This window comes from Aricia agestis, chromosome 22, assembly GCF_905147365.1.
Source record: "Aricia agestis chromosome 22, ilAriAges1.1, whole genome shotgun sequence".
NCBI lineage: Eukaryota > Metazoa > Arthropoda > Insecta > Lepidoptera > Lycaenidae > Aricia > Aricia agestis.
Genome location: NC_056427.1, coordinates 7,244,154 through 7,266,680, shown reverse-complemented (window position 1 = coordinate 7,266,680; position 22,527 = coordinate 7,244,154). Strand labels below are relative to the sequence as shown.

The following is a 22,527-nucleotide window of genomic DNA, read 5'->3' as shown; positions in this document are numbered from 1 at the left end:
ATTAGTTTAGTTGAGTGTTATGATTATGTATTTTATTATGAAGACCATCTAACTGTACATTTCACTCTGGCAAATAAATGATTATTATTATTATTATTATTCTTTTTCTAGCAGTCATGGTCAATAATATACCGTAATAATAGATTTGGGCAGATGGATAAATAGACAACCAAGTGATAGAGTCACGTAGTTGCTTTCGATCAGGTCACCCGTTTGCTCGTTTGCCCCCTTATTTTAAATTACTTCAAAGTTCAAACAGTAGCTACAATGTTTCACTGTTCTCAGTAGAATCAGTCAGAAGTTGTTAACAATGAGTATTGCACAAGGTAGGTTGTCGCTTACACAATTGTTGTGGCGCAATTGTAGATGTAGAGAGCGGTAGACACGGCCAACCGGTGACTTAGACATAGGCCACGTATAACTTAAAGATCGCTCGGCTGAAATAGATGCGGAAGGCATCGTTGTAGGTGTAGAGACTAGAGAGTGATAGACTCGGCCAACTGCTGTCTCAGCTATAGGCCACGCACGATTTAAAGATCGCTCGGCTGATATGGAAGCGGAAAGCGCAATAGTGTTGTGTTATGCTATTAGCCAATAGGATATATATTACTGCAATGTTTTCAAGACGGAGGCAGCATAGGCAGTAAACAAAAACGTCAAAAAGTTTTGTTGGACGTTTGACAACGTTTCTGTCAATATTCTGTTAAGACGTGTGCAACATGTCTGATTTTGGTCGGATTATTTACTGTTTGTGCTATTAGCGTCCTCTGCTCCTACCTTTGCGTATTTCATACATTAAAAAATATATTATTGTTACGTGCTAGGGTTCGAAGGATTTGGAGAGAAAGACCTGCTGACTCTCTTGAAGACTTTATTCACAAACACTAAGTCACACAAAGCACTGGGTCCAAAACACTAATCACTGTCCTAGGTCGTAGCCAAGTCGTAGGTTTCGCTGGTTCACTCACTATTGATCACTTGTTTTCACTCCGAAGTCGTCTTGATGATAGCTCGTATCGAACCTGAATTACTGGCCCGTCTACCCTTACCCGATTTGCGTAAACAAGTAAACAAGTGTGGAATGTTTCTACAAAGTTTGAGCATGTACTCGCGCACCTAACGCCATCTAGTATCTTAGTTTCGCTGGTTTGACGCTAGATGGCACTATGTGTCGTAGGTCCGTAACATTATGTCTTGTCTATTATTATTTATGTCTACGACAACTCGATGGTATCGATTCTGGCACGATTTCTGACTCTATGACGAATGGATTCAAATTGCCGTGGAAATCGAGTATTCGATGGGGTTGGGAAACCCACCATGGGATGGTGGGAGACCTAGTGGTGGACTGGTGGTGGACTGTGGTAAACTTCAAGGTTTACAGCAATAAAACCTTAAATTTCCGCACGACAATTATCCTATGTCCTTTGCCTTCGCTCAAAGTATTTCCATACCAAATTTAAGCAAAATCGGTTCAGCGGCTTGAGAGTGAAGAGGTAACTGACAGACACACTTTCATATGTATAATATTAGTATGGATTATGAGTCCTCAATGAAGCCAATAGTCCCAGCACCTACTCTATCCAGCTTTATTCGCTTATTTTTATGTAATAAGGGGGCAAACGAGCAAACGGGTCACCTGATGGAAAGCAACCTCCGTCGCCCATGGACACTCGCAACACCAAAAGAGCCGCAGGTGCGTTGCCGGCCTTTTAAGAGGGAATAGGGAAGGGTAAGGAAGGGAATAGTAAGGAAGGGAATAGGGTAGGGGATTGGGCCTCCAGTAAACTCACTCACTCGGGGAAACACAGCGCAAGCGCTGTTTCACGCCGGTTTTCTGTGAGCCCGTGCTATTTCTCCGGTCGAGCCGGCCCATTCGTGCCGAATCATGGCTCTACCACGCTTTCCTAAAGCTGTAAGATACCTAGCTGTTGACTATGCATTAGTATTAGTGTAATCAGTGCCCCACTCCATTTGTCGATAGAGGTCACTCGGCCAAGTATTGTTCCGATTGCCTCTAATAGTGGCCATATTGGCTCGCCGGTGGTGCGTCGCCACGCCAAAATAGCACCTCCCACAGCTGTTTCGGTGACGGTGGCCGGTTTCATTGAAACCAGGCCAGAGTTAGTGGGCAAGTTAGTGTGCAGTACACAAGACTCTATTCCCGGACGCCGGTTTCATTGAAATCAGACCAGTTATTTTATAGAGCATTCTCTAATCTCTATTCCTTTACTCTCATAAGTCATCACCTATTTCATAACCCAGTGGGACGGACGACCGACACGAGTCACGACTGTGATGAGATCAGGCACACGACTTTAGAATATGCCCACCCCACCCGACGCATGGATCATCTTACTTGTCAGACAATCAGGTGATCAGCCTGCATTGTCCTAACCAAACTTGGAAATGACATAGTTCCAACGCGACGCGGGAAGCGAACCCACGACTTTTTAGAGCCACATTCTAGCACTGAACAGCGGGGCTAAAATGGTCACATTTAGCAATTCCTCTCAATCAATTCAGCAAATGAATCGTGAAAACTGTCAAACTGACAAATGTCAAGTCAACTGTACGAAAATACAGAAATGAATTGCAAGCAGAGTTGCATTTTGCGATTTTAGAAAAATGAATCATATTATGATTCATATCATGATTCTTCAAAGCGACCATTTTAGCCCCGCAGGCGCCGAACTTTGCATGCCCATTCGACGCATGGATCATCTTACTTGTCAGACAATCAGGTCATCAGCCTGCATTGTCCTAACCAAACTTGGAAATGACATAGTTCCAACGCGGGAAGTGAACCCACGACTTTTTAGAGCCACATTCTAGCACTGAACAACAGAGGTTTTTAATGTATTTAACTTGTACTATTATCTATTCTGTGATATTACAGAAAACGTTAGGCAGGCAACCTTGCCGTGCAGCAGCCAATGTCAAACGTATTCGCACAATTATTTCGGCCATTCAAACGTTACTCAACTTGAGAGTCTCTTATGTCGCTTGTCATACAGGGTGTAACAAATCCATAAAGTTAATATATACCTAGCGGAATAGAGCAACAATCTCGAGCTGTCAAACGAAACCGAAATTGGTTTCATCTGAGTGTAAAAATATGTGTACGTATACACTTACACAAGCATCATTGAACATGAATTCTATGAGATTAAATTGTCAACGTGCGGCACGTGCCGACTGGACGTCAAAAAAAGAGTGCTGCTGTCATGTATCGCACGTCCCTTTTTACCACGCAGTGTTACTGATAGTGACATCTCGCTTGCTCAGGCCTTTGTTTCTCTATTCCGCTAGGTATATTAACTTTATGAACAAAACTAAGTGATAGTACTTTAGGGTATGTATGTGCCCCTTATAATATTAAATATTATAGAGTTCACTGTGAAAGTAGCAGCGCTGAAAGAGCATTTTTTTTGTGATTTGTATGGGTTTTATGTCGCTGGGGCGCTTGCCCATACAAATCACAAAAAATTGCTCTTTCAGAGCTGCTGCTTTCACAGTGAACTCTATAGAAGGAAAACATTAATTATACTTACTATCTTAGTTTTGTTACATCTTTACGTTCTATCTTTATGTTATACGTGGGCGAGTCATGCTTCGGCACGAATGGGCCGGCTCGACCGGAGAAATACCACGTTCTCACAGAAAACCGGCGTGAAACAGCGCTAGCGCTGTGTTTCGCCGAGTGAGTGAGTTTACCGGAGGCCCAATCCCCTACCCTATTTCCTTTCCTACCCTCCCCTATTCCCTTCCCTTCCCATCCCTACCCTCCCCTATTACCGTATTCCCTCTTAAAAGGCCGGCAACGCACCTGCAGCTCTTCTGATGCTGCGAGTGTCCATGGGCGACGGAAGTTGCTTTCCATCAGGTGACCTCTTTTGCTCGTTTGCCCCCTTATTTCATAAAAAAAAATCTTGTAAATACATAGATATACATGAAGGCTTAACATAATATTAAGGAAGCAAAATCTCACCTTGGGAATTTTTATAATCGCCTTTTTTAATGTTTTACAATCTACATTACCTTATTAATTATGTTAGTTTGTTAAAATTTCAGACCTTCCATTTTAGTTCCTGTAGATTCTTCTAGAAAAAAAAATTACACCGCTTACATGCCGCTTACTAACTTAATTTAAAACTTATGTTTATCGTAATAAATGTGATTTTCCAGTGGACGAGGTTAGTTTTAATAAGGTCACGTTCTAGAAATTGCTAGAAGGAATTTACATTAGGGGTCCGATTTTTATCGAATGACGTTCTACTTCTTTTAACCGACTCCCAAAAAGGAGGAGGTTATTATTATTGCATAGCTAAAATTCATGACATTGAATTTCTCATAGAAATATTGAAGTCAAAAGTAATTATTTCAGCGCTGCTACTTTCACAGTCAACTCTATACAGGGCACTCAAACACACCCTAAAGTAAACTTCTAATACTAATACCAACCATGACATATTTCAGGGACAAACTGATTGATTTAAGGAACAAACTGACAGATTTTAGAAACAAACTGACAGATTTCAGGGACAAACTGACACAAAGTGACGATACATTGTCATTTTGTCACTTTGTCTATTCTACCGGAGAAAGAAACTCTTTCTAGCCTAACCACATGAGCTGGCTGCTGGCAATCACAAATCTCTTTCTCTCTCTCTCTTTATTACTCTATACTGTACTCGGCGAAACATGGCGGTAGCGGTCATTGACTCCCACTCAAAAACTTAATGAAGTGTCAGATGTTCCTAGTCCATTGTCAATCGCGGTATACAGGGTGTAACAAAAATAAGTGATAATATTTTAGGGTGTGAATGTGTTCCTTGTAGAGAGTTCACTGTGAAAGTAGCAGCGCTGAAAGACAAAAATTTTTTTTCACTTTTGTATGGGGAAACTCGTGACGCTTGGGCCCTTGCCCATACAAAAGTGAAAAAAAAAATTCGTCCTTCAGCGCTGCTGCTTTCACAGTGGCTTCTCTACAAGGAACACGTACACACCCTAAAGTATTATCACTTATTTTTGTTACACACTGTATACAGATTACAGGGTGTAACAAAACTAAGTGATAATACTTTAGGGTGTGTATGTGTTCCTTGTAGAGTTCACAGTGAAAGTAGCAGCGCTGAAAGACCAAATTTTTTTTCACTTATGTGGCAACTCGTGACTCTGAGGCGCTTGCCCATACAAAAGTGAAAAAGATTTTGGTCTTTCAGCGCTGCTACTTTCACAGTGAACTCTCTACAAGGAACACATACACACCCTAAAGTATTATCACTTAGTTTTGTTACACACTGTATAGAAAATGACAAGTTTTTTGACAGGGAGTCAATGACCGCTACCGCCATGTTTCGCCGAGTACAGTATAGATACTCTCTTCTTTCTTAGGAGATGCTTCCTTCTATAAGTATACAGATACAAACAGATTGACACAGCTGATAACCGGTTAGCGATAGTGATACGAGAACATCACTGATAATAATTGCTAGGGCAGCCACCCGCGAGAAAATGTGGACGCTGTTAAACATAATATTTTGTGTATCAACCCACAAAATACGTATTGAGTTATGAATGCAGTCATGCTCTTTAGATCATTTAGAACACGACTGCATTCATAATTTATAATTGGGTTAATACACAAATGCTTAATGGCGACCATATTATATTTATTTTTTATAATATTTCTAGTTGGCCTACTACAGCGTTGGGATGTGTCATGTGTTATAACTTATAACTTATAAATGATTAATCATTAAACAAACGATTTTTAAAATAAATAGATTGTTTTGCAGACAATTTTTACCGATAATTCGGCAAATAAAGTTTTATATTTAGAAAGATCTGAAAATAATAATTGAACAGCTTAGTCATGTTAAAAGTTCAAACTTTTGAAAAATTGCATCAAAATTTATCGTAAGTAAATAAAAAAATAAATTGTTTAAAGTACGTGTTACTAAACTAAGGAAACGAATAATTTAATTATATGTGCACTTTCACTGCAAAATTTTGCCCAATTATAAATGTCAGAAGGAAAAATTAACATGAAAAACGTTGGAACACTTTCAAATGCGAATTTTTATTAATGTATTTACTTTGTTTATGTCATACATAAAAACTGTCATGTAAGTCTGTTGTAATATTTGACTTTTTACATGCCCATCCGACGCATGGATCATCGTACAGTTTGTCAGACAATCAGGTGATCAGCCTGCATTGTCCTAACCCAACTTGGAAAATAACTTGTTTCCAACGCAGGAATCGAACCCACAACCTCCGAGAGTCGAGTGCCATCTAAACCACTGGACCACGGAGGCGTCATTGAGAACCAATAGAATCGCTTCATTGACATGAGCTTGCCGTGAGTCTAGACCTCGCTCAGCGCGGCCATTTCATTTATGCAAAAAACGTCAAATTTCAAATTGTTAGCTAATTAGCCATTACATCCACTTACGTCTTCTATTTTGCTACAGCTACCGATAAAACCTCTTTTAGCACGCTAAGCGTGTTTTTAGTTTTTTAGCTGTATTTATTTTATAAAAAAACTAGCTTGTGCCATCCCTACTCTGTCCTTCCTTGTATCGTAGCAAGGTTGGCGGTGCGGAAGCAATACTCGTGTATCCTCGGCCGTCTTCGGCTATCGTCGGCTAGACTCGGCATTGAGAGACCATCTGTTTGAGAAATGGGACAGCTATTATGGTCACTCGATTGGTTTGTACTTTGTGCGATAATGTACCTTATTTAGTCGGTATAAAGTATATATTATAGAGGTAATGTTTTACACGTGGACTACTTTAATTATGGTCTGTCTCTGTGGTGTACTTGAAATGCTTCTTATTATGATAGGTAGCTGAAAAAACACTGATTTTTTCTTTTCCCACTGTGGCGGTACCCTAATTTATCGCCACAATCCTGCATCTCGCTATAATATGTGGAATAGTCAGGGAGCCCTAAAACAGTTTTTTTATTACTAACAAACTAATTTTTTGTGAGTAGCTTTATTTTCATAAGACAAACAAATTTTTGCGAAAAATCTTGAAAGTGGTAGGTAACAGAGTTAGAAAGGATTTCATACTTTAATTTGATGGTCCTAAAATTAATATGGATTGTTATTTGTTCTATTTGTAGAACAATGTTACTCTTAAATTAAATAACTATTAAACTGCGCTTTTGGCGGAACCCCAATTAATATATACCACAAAACCCAGTTTGGGATGGGCAGACAGCAAAAGGTCCCTTTTCACCCTTTGGGTACGGGACTCTAAGATATAGAGCCATATTTCGTACAAATTTTCTCTCGCCACACAAAATAATCTGATTTATCGTGACTAACAACTCTCTCTTTCTTTTCAGGCCGTGGACTGGTGGTCAGTCGGAGTGCTCACCTACGAGCTGCTCACCGGAGCCTCGCCCTTCACAGTGGAGGGAGAGAAGAACACCCAGCAGGAGATCACCAAGAGGATAGTGAGGTGCTCCTACCCCGTGCCCAACGACGTCAGCCCGGAGGTCCAGGACTTCATCAAGAGGTGAGGGATATTCCAGGTGTGAGCAGGTAACAGTGGAGGGGGAAATCACCGAGAGGATAGTGAGGTGCTCCTACCCCGTGCCTAACGACGTGAGCCCGGAGGTCCAGGACTTCATCAAGAGGTGAGGGCTATTCCAGGTGTGAGCAGGTGACAGTGGAGGGGGAGATCACCCAGCAGGAGATCACCGAGAGGATGGTGAGGTGCTCCTACCCCGTGCCCAACGACGTCAGCCCGGAGGTGCAGGACTTCATCAAAAGGTGAGTTCTAGAACATAAAAGTCTGCTGTGACTAACATCTGGTGGTGAGGCTGGCTAGATTTACCTAGGGGCTGGCACAACACAGCTCAGGATTTCATCAAGAGGTGAGGAATATTCTACAAGATTTGGTTAAAAGATGCCCTCGAATCAGCTGAAGTCTACGGGAGACAAGAACTTCATCAAAGGGTAAGGCATGGTTAAGAACTAGACATTACAATGATCACGAGATCCGGAATGTCATCAAGAGGTAAGCAAATGCTCTCTTATCAGCTATGCCTCTGAGGTCAATGAACATTCAGTAGGAGGTCAGGGAGTAGAAGTTTCAAAGATCAAGAGTCCCAAGATTTCATCAAGAGGAGTGTTCCAGAAGATACAACTCTGGTGTCTGGAAGCTGGTAAGCGCATCGCAGCTGATTTCAAATATCTGTCTTAGATCAGCAGTGTGGTTTGGGACTTCGACAAGAGGTTAAAAATAAAAATATTTTGAAGTAGATTTCAATGTTTCCCCAAAACACGCTTCCAAATGTTCGTATAAGACATGGGCCTATCATGAATGATCTCCCCAAAACATGCTTCCTTTGTTCGTATAAGACATGGGCCTATCATGAATGGTCTCCCCAAAACATGCTTCCAAATTTGTTCGTATAAGACATGGGCCTATCATGAATGATCTCCCCAGAACATGCTTACAAATTAGTTCGTATAAGACATCGGCCTATCATGAACTTAGGCATTTTCTAATCTATCTTACTCAATTCTCCTTTAAATTTTCAGACTGCTGGTGAAGGACCCGCGGCGGCGTCTCGGCGGTGGTGAGGGTGATGCTGAGGAGCTGAAGAGGCATCCGTTCTTCCAGGTGAGTGATACGGGCCGAGCCCCGATTTTCATTACTCAAGTTAAGGTTGAGGCGCAACACAAGGGAACATAGCCGATTCTAAGTGTATTTTCCGAATGCACAGCATAATACGGCTCACTGGCGTTCAATGCCGATATGTGTTAATGTTTAATTTGAAAGTAAGTAAGTTTATTTGAGAGTAAGCACACTCAAACAATCGAGAAGAGATTGTTTGAAGAGTTTGACGCATTCAACGTTCAGTGCCGTAACTAGCCTTTTTTGCGCCCTGTGCGAGCTTATAAAGTTGCACCGTTGTTTTTTAACTGGCTTCCAAAAAGGAGAAGGTTATATGTTCGGCTGAAGATTTTTTTTACTACATTGGAAATGATCTCTGGGGCGCAGCGGGAAATACTTATCGGGAGCAATTCGAAAGAATAAGAGTCTGCCTGGTCTGGCCATTCTTGCGCCTCCCCAGAGTCTACGCCCTGTGCCTGGGCACCGGTGGCACCGCCCTATTTACGGCACTGGCAACGTTAAGAATCATGCCGTATATACGCTCTAGTGCTGCAACTGGAAAACACAAACTCCTCTATTTAAACCCCTACCTGTCTCTATCAGAACTTCGACTGGACGGACTAAGTGTATCTCTCTCTAACACTCCACCCGCCTCCTTCAAAATCTCGCCGTTTTTGGAAGATGGTGGAGCGTCATTATTAGCATTCTATCTCACGAACATGTCATGTGTATCTCTCTCTAACCAGTTGTCTGTCTCTTTCAGAACCTCGACTGGAAGGCGGTAGAACGGCGCGAGGTGCCCGCTCCCTTCGTCCCTCCCCTCTCCCACGCGGCCGACACGTGCAACTTCGCCGACGAGTTCACCAAGATGCCGCCCACTGACTCGCCGGCGCACGCGCCCAAACACCACGACAAGCTGTTCCTGGGTGAGTGAGATAGATATATAGAGAAGGAGATGGAGATAGCTGCAGACATGTAATGTTTAGAGACAGCGTTGGCGAGAGCTTGTAGTCATGACGTCACAAAGGTTTCTGGGTGAGTGAGACAGACGTAGATAGAGCGAGACGAAGATAGTAGCTGTAGTTCATCAAGTTGGCGCCAACTGATTGTCAAAACAAATTAAAAGAGAAAAGTTATAAAAGTATTTAAAAAATATATTATAATTTATAACAAGCCCTGGCAATGCAATGTTAGGAAGACGGAAGAATTTTTTTTAAGAAATAAGGGGGCAAACGAGCAAACGGGTCACCTGATGGAAAGCAACTTCCGTCGCCCATGGACACTCGCAGCATCAGAAGAGCTGCAGGTGCCTTGCCGGCCTTTTAAGAGGGAATAGGGTAATATGGGAGGGTAGGAATGGGAATGGAAGGGAATAGGGGAGGGTAGGGGATTGGGCCTCCGGTAAACTCACTCACTCGGCGAAACACAGCGCAAGCGCTGTTTCACGCCGGTTTTCTGTGAGAACGTGGTATTTCTCCGGTCGAGCCGGCCCATTCGTGCCGAAGCACGGCTCTCTCACGTATAATAAGGTCAATATTCAACAATAAGCTCGGGCAGTACTACCACCAGATGCCAAATCTATTTGGTGGGATAAACACACATAATATCCATCTATGGACTTAGATTTTTTGTTAAACTATAAAGTATGCAATATTCGTAAAACTACATCTTCGTTCCAGGCTACTCCTATGTGGCACCAAGTATACTGTTCTCCGAGAATGTGATATCGGACCAGTTCTGGATGCAAGCGACCGCCGAGCTGAAAGACAACCTCAAAGGATGGGTGGCAAAGGTCAGTAAAATAATTATACAAAATCTTACTAATATTATAGACTAGAGGACGCCCGCAACTCCGTTGCGCCAAAATTAGTTTATCGCGCCGGAACTGCACATTTTCCGGGATAAAAACTATCTTATGTCCTTTCCCGCGACTCAAGGTATCTCCATGCCAAATTTCAGCAAAATCGGTTCAGCGGTTAAAACGTGAAGAAGTGACAGACAGACAGACGCACTTTCGCATTTATAATCAGGGATCGGAAACCGGTTTATGTTTCAAACCGGTTTGGGGTCAATGACCGTAACCGATTGAATTCCGGTTTTAGGTTTAGGTTACCGGTTAAAACCGTTTCAATCGAATGAAACCGGTTTTCTGTAAAACCGGTTTGGTAGAACGAAATTAACCGGTTAATTAGAAAGGTAAGTGTCATATTATTATCTATTTTGTAATTCGCATCGTAATTTTTGTCCACGCTCTGTGTCTAAGCTTTGTCTACATAATTATCTTTACTAGAGATCGCCCTATGGTCGAAATTCGACCTAAGTTTCAACGACATTAGGACTACTACCTACTTATATTTTGTAAAAAATATTAACTTTATCATTTTTTTTCAACTCTTGTCTCCGGGACTTAGCTGATCTCAGACTGGCCGTGTAAGCATTGTCTAATAGTATCTTAGATTCAATATAAAAATTATAATCCATTTTCAATTTGTCAAGTTATTGTCAACAGAATTCAACCATAAATAAAAGATTATAATTCGAATGTATAGGCTTGTCACTCAAAAATCTGTTATTTCTCATCTGTGTGTGTTGTAGTGTGTGTAATGTTTTATTTGTTAAAAAAATGTATGATAAGAGCATAATTTCAAAATAATATTAGCTCGGTGCATTCCTTCACCATATAAACTATAACTGTGCAAAATTTCATGCTAGGTGCATAAAATTTTGTTTCCCCATTTTTCGTAAAAAGGGTTACAAAGTTTTTCGTTCGCGTATTAATATTATGATATTATTATTATCTTTAGGGTGTATATCTTTACCTGTAAGTACCTTAAAAAAAGTAAAACTCAACCCTTATAAGATCAGTTTATCACGGTACTTAATGGTGCCTGATCTAAATAAATAAAGAAAATAAATAAATAATTAAATGAGTCGTTCCCGATTCGTCCTACGTGATTACGCCGCATTTAGAACAAGCCGGGAATTTTTTAAATGTCGATGCCGTTTCGTCCCATTTGGGTCAATTCAGACCGCAACGCGACGCGTAGATGCATTTCTTAATTTGTATGGATTTGACAGATTTAAATTGCGTGAGGCGTCATGCAAATCTGTCAATTGACAAATAGAATCCTAGATTTGTTTTTGTTGTGTTGACTCCTAATCAATAATGTGTGTTGTTGTGTTCTTCAATTTCACGCAATAATAACTCATGTGTATCGGAGGTAAGTGATCATTTTTAGGGTTCCGTACCCAAATGTAAAATGTTAAATTATAGTATGCACCAGCTGGCAAGTTCTTTCTGCAGAGAAAAAGCCATAAGAGGTGGTTCACTCATACTAATTAACAAGAATTTAAAATATAAAGAACGTAAGGACTTAGTGAGCCTCTCTACAGAACGAACAACTGAAATAGCCTGCGTAGAGGTGGGAAACTTTATTATTATATGTGTATACAGGCCTCCACTAGGATTATATGATATATTTGAAAAGGACATGGAGATTTTATTAACAAAAATAAGTGCATCTAACAAACACATTTTACTTTGTGGTGATTTTAATATAAATATTTTAGACAATAATTCAACCACTGTTAGATTCACTTCTTTGTTAAGATCATATAATTTGACAAATTTGTTTTATGAACCCACAAGGATCAGTGGCAACTCTGCTACATGCATTGATTTTTTTTTTTTAAACGGGCTTTGGCCCACCACACATTCCCACCACTGTATCTCCTGTGTCGCCAGGATCGGCAGCGGCATCCAACCACGAAAACCCTTTGATATGATCTCAGGGAGCCCGAGGGACATGCTAAAGCTGTCTTGGGACCCGCAACGAAATTAATCAGAAGAAAATAGGAGGAGTAGGAAGAATTCCAGATTCCCTCCCCAATATAAAGCGGGAGACAGCACAAAGTTGCAGTGACCGAAAGTCAAAGAACTGAAGGGGAGAAGCACCACGGGAATTAACGTTAATAATAATAGTGACTACTATGCTAGAGCTAAACTAATTTATTGTGTTAGACTGTTGCCAATAGTAATTGTGACAAAAACGCTTGAAGGCACGGAAGTTCCTAGCGCTGTCCACGAGATCACCGTAGTATGCGACACCAGATGTGCAGAGTAGGTTGTTTAGCATTGTAGTTCTTTCGTCCTGCCAGAGACTGCACTCCCAGAGAACATGATGAGCTGTTTGTTCAAACATGTTGCCTTCGGTCGAGCACTCGCACATGGGTGATGCTACCAGATTAAATCCGTAGAGTTTGGCCTTAAAATTTCCATGCATTGATAATATTTTTACCAATATAGACTCCTTAAAGAAAGAAGTCTTAAACATACTAAGCTCTGATCACTGTGGACAACGAGCTATTTTCCCCATGAACAAGAATTTCAAAAAAGTATGTAAAAACAAAAGTACTTGTATTCCAATTAATGATAAACGTATTGAGAAGTTTAGGGGTGAAATTATATCTAAGATTGGAAATTTAGAATATCATAGTAGTCCAGATATGACATTTGGTAATCTTTTCAAATTAATTAAAAACCATTTTGTTACTACCTTCACCTCTAAGACAGTTGGAAAAAACAATAAGAGTAAATTTAGTGAATGGGCTACACCAGGTATTATGAAAAGCAGATTAAAACTGTATGACCTTTATAATGAAAGAACTATAAATCAAAGTGAACACTTTATAAACTATGTAAGATTATATTCAAAAATATTTAAGCAAGTCTGCAGGGCTGCTTAAATATTTTCACATTAGAAATCTATTCACATTAGAAATAAAATTAAGAATTCAAAAAATAAAGTAAAGACAACGTGGCAAATAATAGCAAGTGAAACTGGAAGAGTCGCCAGTCACAACTCAGATTTCAAATTAAATATAGATAACAAAAATATAACTTCCGACAATGATGTTGCGACTGCTTTTGAGAAATTTTTCGCTGACATTCCAGTTTCAATTTCAATTACAAGTAACCTGAAGGACTCTCCTGATGATGCTATATTGTTACTTAAAGAAAATGTAAATGAATGTGATATCGACTTCAGATTTAAAGAAGTAGGTCCTGAAGACATTTTAAAAACTTTCAATTTACTAAATATTAAGAACACTACTGATTTGTGGGGCCTATCAATGAAAGTTATTAAATCTATAATCGATGTTATCGCGCCCTACTTAGCGACTATATTTAATGATTGTATAAAAAGTGGCGTATTTCCTGATCTAATGAAACACAGTAAAGTTTTACCTCTTTTTAAATCTGGTAGTAAGTTGGACCCGTCTAATTTCCGACCTATATCTATTTTACCGACATTGAGTAAAATTTATGAAAAGATAATACTGAATCAATTACTAACGCACTTTAATATAAATAATATTTTACACAATAAACAATTTGGATTTACAAAGGGACGGTCTACTACAGACGCAGGCGTTGAATTGATCAGTAGTATTTTTAATGCCTGGGAGACGTCGCAGGATGCTCTAGGAGTTTTTTGCGATCTCTCAAAGGCCTTTGATTGCGTGCAACACAAAACATTGGTCAGGAAACTCTGTCACTATGGCATAAAAGGCACAGCACTCGCCCTCCTAAAATCGTACTTGTCAAATAGAACTCAGAGGGTTGAGATAAATGGTAAAAAATCTGCTGGTGCAAAAATTGAAATGGGGGTCCCACAGGGGTCTATATTAGGACCCTTCCTGTTTCTTATTTATATAAATGACCTGCCATTCTTAATTAAAGATAAACATGGGATAGTATTATTTGCTGATGATACATCTCTTACATTCAATATCAAACGCCTAAACGCCTCAAAGATTGTACATTGGTTTAGTGTTAATAATCTTTTACTTAATAGTAAAAAAACAAAATGTATTAAATTCAAATTGCCCAATGTAAGGCAAACGGAAACCAATGTGCTTTTAAATGGTGATGTTATGGAGCTAGTGGATACAGCTGTATTTTTAGGTATTACACTAGACTCCAAGCTTCAGTGGGGCCCTCATATTGCTGGGTTGGCCGACAGACTCAGTTCAGCAGCATATGCAGTAAGTAAGATTAGACAATTTTCAGATGAAACAACAGCACGTCTAGTGTATTTTAGTTACTTTCATAGTATTATGTCCTACGGCATTTTGCTGTGGGGCAATGCTGCAGATATAAATACAATTTTTGTGCTGCAGAAGCGAGCTGTGCGGGCAATCTACAAGTTGGCCCGTAATACTTCACTTAGAGAAAAATTTAAGGAAACTGGAATCTTAACTGTTGCTTCTCAATATGTCCTATCAAATGTATTATATGTTAAAAAGAATATATATCAATTCACGAAAAAGTGTGATACCCATGGGAGAAATACTCGTAATAAACATAAGCTTGAAATTCCGGTGACTAGACTTACTAAAGTCAAAAATTCTTTTAAAGGTCAATGTATACGCCTTTATAATAAGATCCCAGAAATCGTTCAAAATCTCTCAATTAATAGATTTAAAAAAGTTGTTAAAGAACGTTTGTGTACCAAAGCGTACTATAAAGTTACTGATTTCATGAATGATAGTACACCATGGGAATAAGGTCGCCCCCTGCAGAGCTGTTTCATTATAATATGTATAATAATTGTACACTCGTTGTATTTTATTTAGTCATAATGACACTGTTATTTTATAATATATTTTTTGTAATTTTCCATCTTTTTAGAAAAAGATGGCCCCGTGCGAGTTTCTTACGCCGGTTCTTCTCGCCGGGTTAGTTCCCGAACCGGTGGTAGGCATCTGTGTAGCCCCGACGTTCAGAGAATATTTGAAAAATTTATTCTGAATAAAAAATTTTGAGTTTGAGTTTGAGTTTAAAGGGTAAAAACGGGAGTCGGGACCCTATTACTAAGACTTCATTGTCTGTCCGTCTGTCCGTCTGTATGTCATCAGGCTGTATCTCAAGAACCGCTATAGCTAGACTTCTGAAATTTTCACAGATTGTGTATTTCTATTGCCGCTATAACAACAAATACTAAAAACAAAAAAAATAATATTTAAGGAGGGCCCCCATACAACAAACGTTATTTTTTTTGCCTTTTTTGCTCGTAATCAATAATGGTAACAGCTAGTAACTTGAAATTTACATAAATGCCTTAATTATATTATGTGTACTTCAATAATTAATAATAATATTTAAATAAAATAAAAAATTAAGGGGGTCTCTCATATAAAAAAAATTGGCATTTTTTTCCTCTTTAACGGTACGGAACCCTACGTGCGCGAGTCCGACTCGCACTTGGCCGATTATTTCTATAAAATAAATTCACAGGTTTTATTATAAAACATCTTAGGTGCACCTTGTAATTGTGAACTTATAGTTCATAATACAGTTTGAAAATATTAGAATTGCCAGTAGGTAACTCAAATAATATTATTATAATTATTGAAGTATGAGTAATACTCTTCATACATTATTTTTTCTTATTTTCAATAATATTACAATTTTTTAACAAAAATAATCCTATGTTACATTAAGTAATTGCTGTGGTTATAATTTATATCAAAATATATTATTTTACATTTTTTATATAATAAATCAAATATTAAAATTTAAAAATGCCTGAAATCAGTGTAGTTACATTCGTTAAAACTATTTATAAAATTATAACCTTATGTAATGTTTTACGAGACTTTAACAGTTATTAACGTTAGTTTAAATACTTTAATTATCTCAGGTCATTCGTCCCATTGGGACCAAAATTTTTGGGGACTAATAGCCCAACTACTCGTTATTAAATGGCAACAATGATCCGACTGGGGCATAAATTTAAGGAAATTATTTGGAATACAAACAATTATTTCTAACAATAATTACATCATCTATTATGGAGTCTTGCAAACGCATTCTTAAATTGTTGAGTACAAATTTTAATGAGAAAAAAAGCCTCTCGACGCTGACACTTGTTGGTGGAATAGCTAAACCAACTTTTGTCAGATTATATAAATATGGTTAAATATGGACTACACCCTTCCACTAAACATTTGGACTTTTTTGTGTTTTCGTCAAATGCAAACATCGAATATATTTTGTTTTCCTTTTTTCTTCCCATAATTATTGATAATTTACAAAAAGAAGAAACCAACACTCGCAGCGAAGGACGAACGAAGTAATAGTAAACAAACCCCGCGCATGCGAGAATCGAGATAGAGAAGAAAGGTGCGCGTGCGACGAGATGAGAGATAGCGCGGAGCGGCAACAGCGCGGCGATGCAAAGGTGCGAGCCGCACGCCGCTCAAACCGGTTTATTTCGGTTTGTGAGAGCTTAAAAATTTTGTTCTATCAATTTACCGGTTTTATGGAGGAACGAAATTATATCGGTTTATCGAACGAAATTAACAGGTTTTGCAAAACCGGTTCCGATCCCTGTTTATAATATTAGTATGGATGTCAAAGTGTGCCTGTCCGTCTGTTACCTGTTCAATGTTCATGCATACCCAAACCGCTGAACCGATTTTGCAGACATTTGGCATGGAGATACTTTGAATCCCCGAGATAACTTTTATCACATTAAAATGAACTGTTCCAGCGTCATAAACGAATTTCTGCGCATCGGAGTTGCGGGCGCCATCTTGTTGAAGACAACATGTGAAACAATTCAAATCTATGGCCAAAAAATATACAAATGCATAAATTTAGCTTTCCTATTGCCTCATTCAGAGACTAATCTATACGAGTACTAATACTAGCTGTCCCGGCAAACGTTTCTTTGCCATAATTATAAAGTATTTCGCCCATAGTATTATTTTATTGAAGTGACTAAAGAAGTATTCATATAAAATTTGGTTAAAATCAGTACTTAAAGCCGGAGGAGTACGCGGCCTAACATTGTGACACGAGAATTTTATATATAAGATTATAAAGCGGAAGAGTTATTTAGTTAGTTAGTTTGTTTGTTTGTTTGAACTAATCTCAGGAACTTTTGGTCCGATTTGAAAAAAAAATTTCAGTGTTAGATAGCCCATTTATCGAGGAAGGCTATAGGCTACATTTTATCACGCTAAGACTAATAGGAGCGAAGAAATAGAGGAAAATGTGGAAAAAACGGAGGAAAATATTTAAAATTGCTTATTATCTTAAGAAACTACTGGAGTTTTATGTTATTTGGCACACATGAAGAATAGACCACGTGAAAGGACATAGGTTTCTTTTTTTGCGGAAAAATGTACGGTTTCCGTGACATTCCTAAATTACGCGGGCGAAGCCGCGCGGAACATCTTGTAACAAATACTTAAGGGGGCGACTAACCCTAGAGTGTCGATTTTAAAATTTGGCGATGAATCCGCGTCGTTCTTTTTCACCTGGCATATGAAAGACGGGCGTGAGTGTGAAGAGAGAAGGACGATGTTTAATTTTTGGGGTTAGTCGCCCTCTTAATTGAAATTAAATGAAGAGTTTGACATACGCCTCATACACTATCTGTCAATCTCTTCATTCAATTGGAGTTAAATCATCATTTCTCTGAGTGAGGCTTTTAGACTTTAGATATTTTCGTCAAAATCTTTTATTTATTTAGATTTATTTTTTATTTTCCAGGACTCGCCCTTCTTCCAAAAGTACGCGGTGGATCTCAGCTCGCCGACGCTCGGGGACGGCTCGTACGCGGTCTGCCGGAAGTGCATAGAGCGAGACACCGGCAGGGAGTTTGCAGTCAAGGTAAGGAACAGGGTAATTACGGATAGGGTAATTTCGGGCAGGGTATGTCCCGACAGGATAATTTCGGACAGGGTAAATTGAGACAGGGTAGTACCGGATAATTAATTCTGCGTCCGGCACATTTGTAAACACAATTTATAAATACCGTATCAATGTCAAGTTAATCATACCCTGATAAATATTTTTGATTACAAAAAATGCCTACAGCTGCCACGCTTTTAGTCTAAGTTATTTTATTTATAACAAGTTATAACTAGGGTTGTTTTATTATCCACAGATAATATCTACCCAGAAGAAGGACGTGCGACTCGAAGTGGAATTGCTGAGGCTGTGCCAGGGATGTCCCTTCGTCGTCACGCTCCACGAGGTCATACATGACACGGTAAGTTTTGAAGCAATTATCGACTTTATTACGTTAGAAATAAGAAGGGTGATTTATCACCGTCTGAATTATGCCATCTGACACTGGTATTGTGCTAACCAAACTTTGAACCATTTTCTTTCTTTCTCACTTCTTGACAGGCTTCTTGACTCGTCTGAGCCAAGAACCAAGCTCTAAATCACATTTTTCGAGGCTGGCCACGGCGTCATCGTATACCGTCTGTTACCCAATCTGTGGTGATCTTTGCCCAGCGGTCAGGATGTATGCGGCTTGTATTGATTTATATTTACATGTTAGTTTTCTTTTTGGCAGGCGTTCACGTACATTGTGACGGAGCTGGTATCTGGCGGCGAGCTGTCACGAGCGCTGCTCGCTTCACCAGCTGGCATCGGCGAGCGAGCCGCGCGCCGGCTGATGGCGCAGCTGGCGTTCGCCGTGCGCCACATGCACGCGCGCCGCGTTGTCCACCGCGACATCAAGCCCGAGGTGAGTGCTGCGGGACGGCGATAGTAATAAAGTGGGATAGCAGTAGGCTTTAAAATATTGCTGTGGAGACACGTGACGGACGGCAATAATGAGGCAAGACAGCATACGTGGGCAACATATTCGTAATAAAAAAAAGTATGTGCAACTAGTGCGATGTTGTCGATTGCTAGTGTCCGACCGAAGCTTCGACTTCGGCTTCGGCGGCCGAAGCCTTCGGCCAAAAAAACCATCTTCGGCGAACCTTCGGCTTCGGCCGGGTTTTAGGCCGAAGCCGAAGGTTTCGCCGAAGGTCCGAGCAACCGTCGAAATTGAACGAACTGTTACGAAAGACTGTGTGAAATGTGAATCGTGATTCGTGAGAGAGCGACGCGACGGACCGGTCGTGTATGGAGAGGGCGCTGGGAGTCACTGTCAAATACAATAAACAAACACTAACTTCTTAATAAATCATTTAATTTTTTTATTAAGATGTTACTGTTTGTTTATTTTATAGTCTAGTTTCGGTCTAGTCGAGTAAAATAAAGACTGATTGATTGGTCTAATTATTGTTATTTGCGAAATAATAAAGAAATTATTATTTTTTACAATAGTACAGTCAATAAAGTAGTTGTAGAATGCGTGAGCGGGAACCTAAGAGATTTATGCTGGAAATTAATTTGGGTGCTTAGAGACAAAACATACTAAAAGTCCTTCTGTGTTACTTATAAACCGAGTATAAAAGTTATACTCAGAATAAACTTGGAATAAGCAAAATCGCGACTTATAAACAAAGTACAACTTAAACCTAGTATAAGGTTGGTGTAACTCCCATACAAAAGTTATACCATCGTTATACCAACCCCAGCCCTAGTTTAACGTCGGTATCAGGTGATCGGCCTGCATTGTCCTAACCAAACTTGGAAATAACATGTTTCCAACGCGGGAATCGAACCCACGACCTCCGAGTCAAGAGCCGCGCTCTATACCACTAGACCACGGAGGCGTTCAATAAATGGCACTATAGCTAATAAACCAAGGCCAATGTCGAGTAAATAGCGGGAAAACTATTCTTGTTACAATTTTAACAGCATCGTTTTTCAATCGTCATGTCCAAAGTCAGAGTCTAAATAAAAGTCCATGGAGTTACTGTTAAAGAATCAAGTCAGTTGACTCAGTAAATTAGTACTTAGTAGTTTTTGGAAATTGTAACAAGTCTTGCCCACACTTGTGCATTATTATGAATATCAATTAGTAATGGATTAATATTCCACCAATATTTCACATTAAAAACTCAGATAACACAATTTTAGGAAAACAATACAAAAACACAACATCACTCTTTCATATTCCCGGTAAAACTCTCATCTGTTGATTTATAGTTAACAGCAGCTGTTAACAGAATTCACAGACATAAACCGACTTTTTACTTTGTTTTATCTAATAGTACTGTCTGTTTGCGGCGTTGCCGTCTAGTGCATCGGGAATAGCGGTGGTATAGTTATGACAAACTTACACCGAGTTTATGAGTTATAAAATAATCTTAGGTTATTCCTAATTTATACCGAGTATAACTATTCCTAGTTTAAGCTTGGAATATCCTAAGGATAAACAATTTTTATAAGTAACACTGCTTAAGTCTAGGAGGTGAGCAGAAGTGAGGGGAGGGTGACAAAATTCTAAATTTTAGGTTTTTGGCTAATAACTAAAATATGTTGCGTTGTAGCCTAATTCTGATTGAATAGTAGCTTTACCGCTTATATGCTTCGTTTAGTAAGTGAGAGGGCTATAAACACATCCCCCATCCCCTCATTACACCCCTTGACGCGGCAACGCACCAGTAGCACCCCTGGTGTTGCAGACGACGCGAGGCATTACGGTAACCAGTTTCCATCAGATGGGACTTACACTAGTAATTGTTAGCCTGCTTAGTTAAATGTATAAAAAAACATTCGGGAATGAGCTGGTCAGCTACATTTTTTCCTACAATTACCTACATTTCGTAAACCTTCTGTAGTAAACCTTCAATATTGAAGTTTTGAAATAATTTTAATGTTCGTTGTAGCTTGTAGACAATTTTGAACAAAATTAATTACTAAGAGTCGAGATTAAGATTATAAACCTTCGGCTTCAGCTGCAGCCGAAGGTTGTGGCGATTGCCGATTAATCGGCTTCGGCTTCGGCCAAAAATAGACCTTCGGTCGGACACTATCGATTGTCCACTTATCGCACTAGTTGCACAACATACTATTTACCTTTTAATAAATTCATCAATGTTTTCCTAAAACGGCAATTATGTCTTCAATTGTGTTTTTGACATACTAAGCTCAGTATAAATTATAATATACCATTCTTTATCTTCCAGAACATCCTGCTGACGAGTTCGCGGGTGACGGAGGCTCGTGTTAAGGTGGTGGACTTTGGGTTCGCCCGCCGCCTGCCGGATGAGGACCGCGCGCGCATGATGACGCCGTGCTTCAGGTGAGCTACCATACATCACCATCATCCCCACCACGTATTAAAAATAATTCTGCCTGATAATATATTTTTGATTACAAGTCACTTGTACTGCAAAATAGGCATGTATGGGGTACAAAAATAGGGGTTGAAAGTTTGTTCAACGATATATCTGCCGTCTGTGAATAGATTTTCAATTTTTTTTCTATATTGTATAATGTATGGTATTTTTCCAAATTAGCCATTGCGATATTGCGTTAAGAAAAATGATTCGGACTTACCGTGTTCCTAACTAACCTTGTTCTAAGCTTACCCTGTTCTTAATTATATGGACTTAGCCTGTTCCTAACTTACCTTGTTCCAAGCTTACCCTGTTCTTAATGATCCGGACTTACCATGTTCCTAACTTACCTTGTTCTTAATGACCCGGAATTACCCTGTTCCAAGCTTACCCTGTTCTTAATGATCCGGTCTTACCCTGTTCCTAACTAACCTTGTTCCAAGCTTACCCTGTTCTTAATGATACGGACTTACCCTGTTCCTAACTTACCTTGTTCCAAGCTTACCCTGTTCTTAATGATCCGGACTTACCTTGTTCCAAACTTACCCTGTTCTGAATATACCCTAATAAGTGACAACATTAAATAGACTATAACATAATAATCACATTCTTCTCTATTTCCAGTCTGCCGTACGCGGCTCCCGAAGTGGTTTCTCGCGCGCGCGGCGGCGGCGCGGGCTACGGCGCCGCCTGCGACATGTGGAGCTTGGGCGTTATATTCGTGAGTATCCATACTTAGGACTTACATACTACGAATAACCTTTACTTTAATACTTTAACCGTTTTGAATTTTCGCACACTAAAATATAGCAAAAGCAACGAAACACTAACATTCAAATTT

General features: G+C 39.5%; 1 protein-coding gene across 2 annotated transcripts in view; it reads left to right on the top strand.

Moving 5' to 3' along the window:
- Positions 1-22,527, top strand: part of LOC121738195 (ribosomal protein S6 kinase alpha-5-like) — a 109,181-nt gene that overhangs the window by 73,390 nt on the left and 13,264 nt on the right. For both annotated transcript variants that reach the window (XM_042130107.1, XM_042130108.1), the window contains exons 7-15: positions 7,360-7,532; positions 8,564-8,645; positions 9,403-9,565; positions 10,319-10,431; positions 18,205-18,324; positions 18,602-18,706; positions 19,019-19,192; positions 21,534-21,649; positions 22,311-22,407. In XM_042130107.1, coding sequence (XP_041986041.1) covers positions 7,360-7,532; positions 8,564-8,645; positions 9,403-9,565; positions 10,319-10,431; positions 18,205-18,324; positions 18,602-18,706; positions 19,019-19,192; positions 21,534-21,649; positions 22,311-22,407 — 1,143 coding nt within the window. The remainder of the gene's footprint in view (positions 1-7,359; positions 7,533-8,563; positions 8,646-9,402; positions 9,566-10,318; positions 10,432-18,204; positions 18,325-18,601; positions 18,707-19,018; positions 19,193-21,533; positions 21,650-22,310; positions 22,408-22,527) is intronic.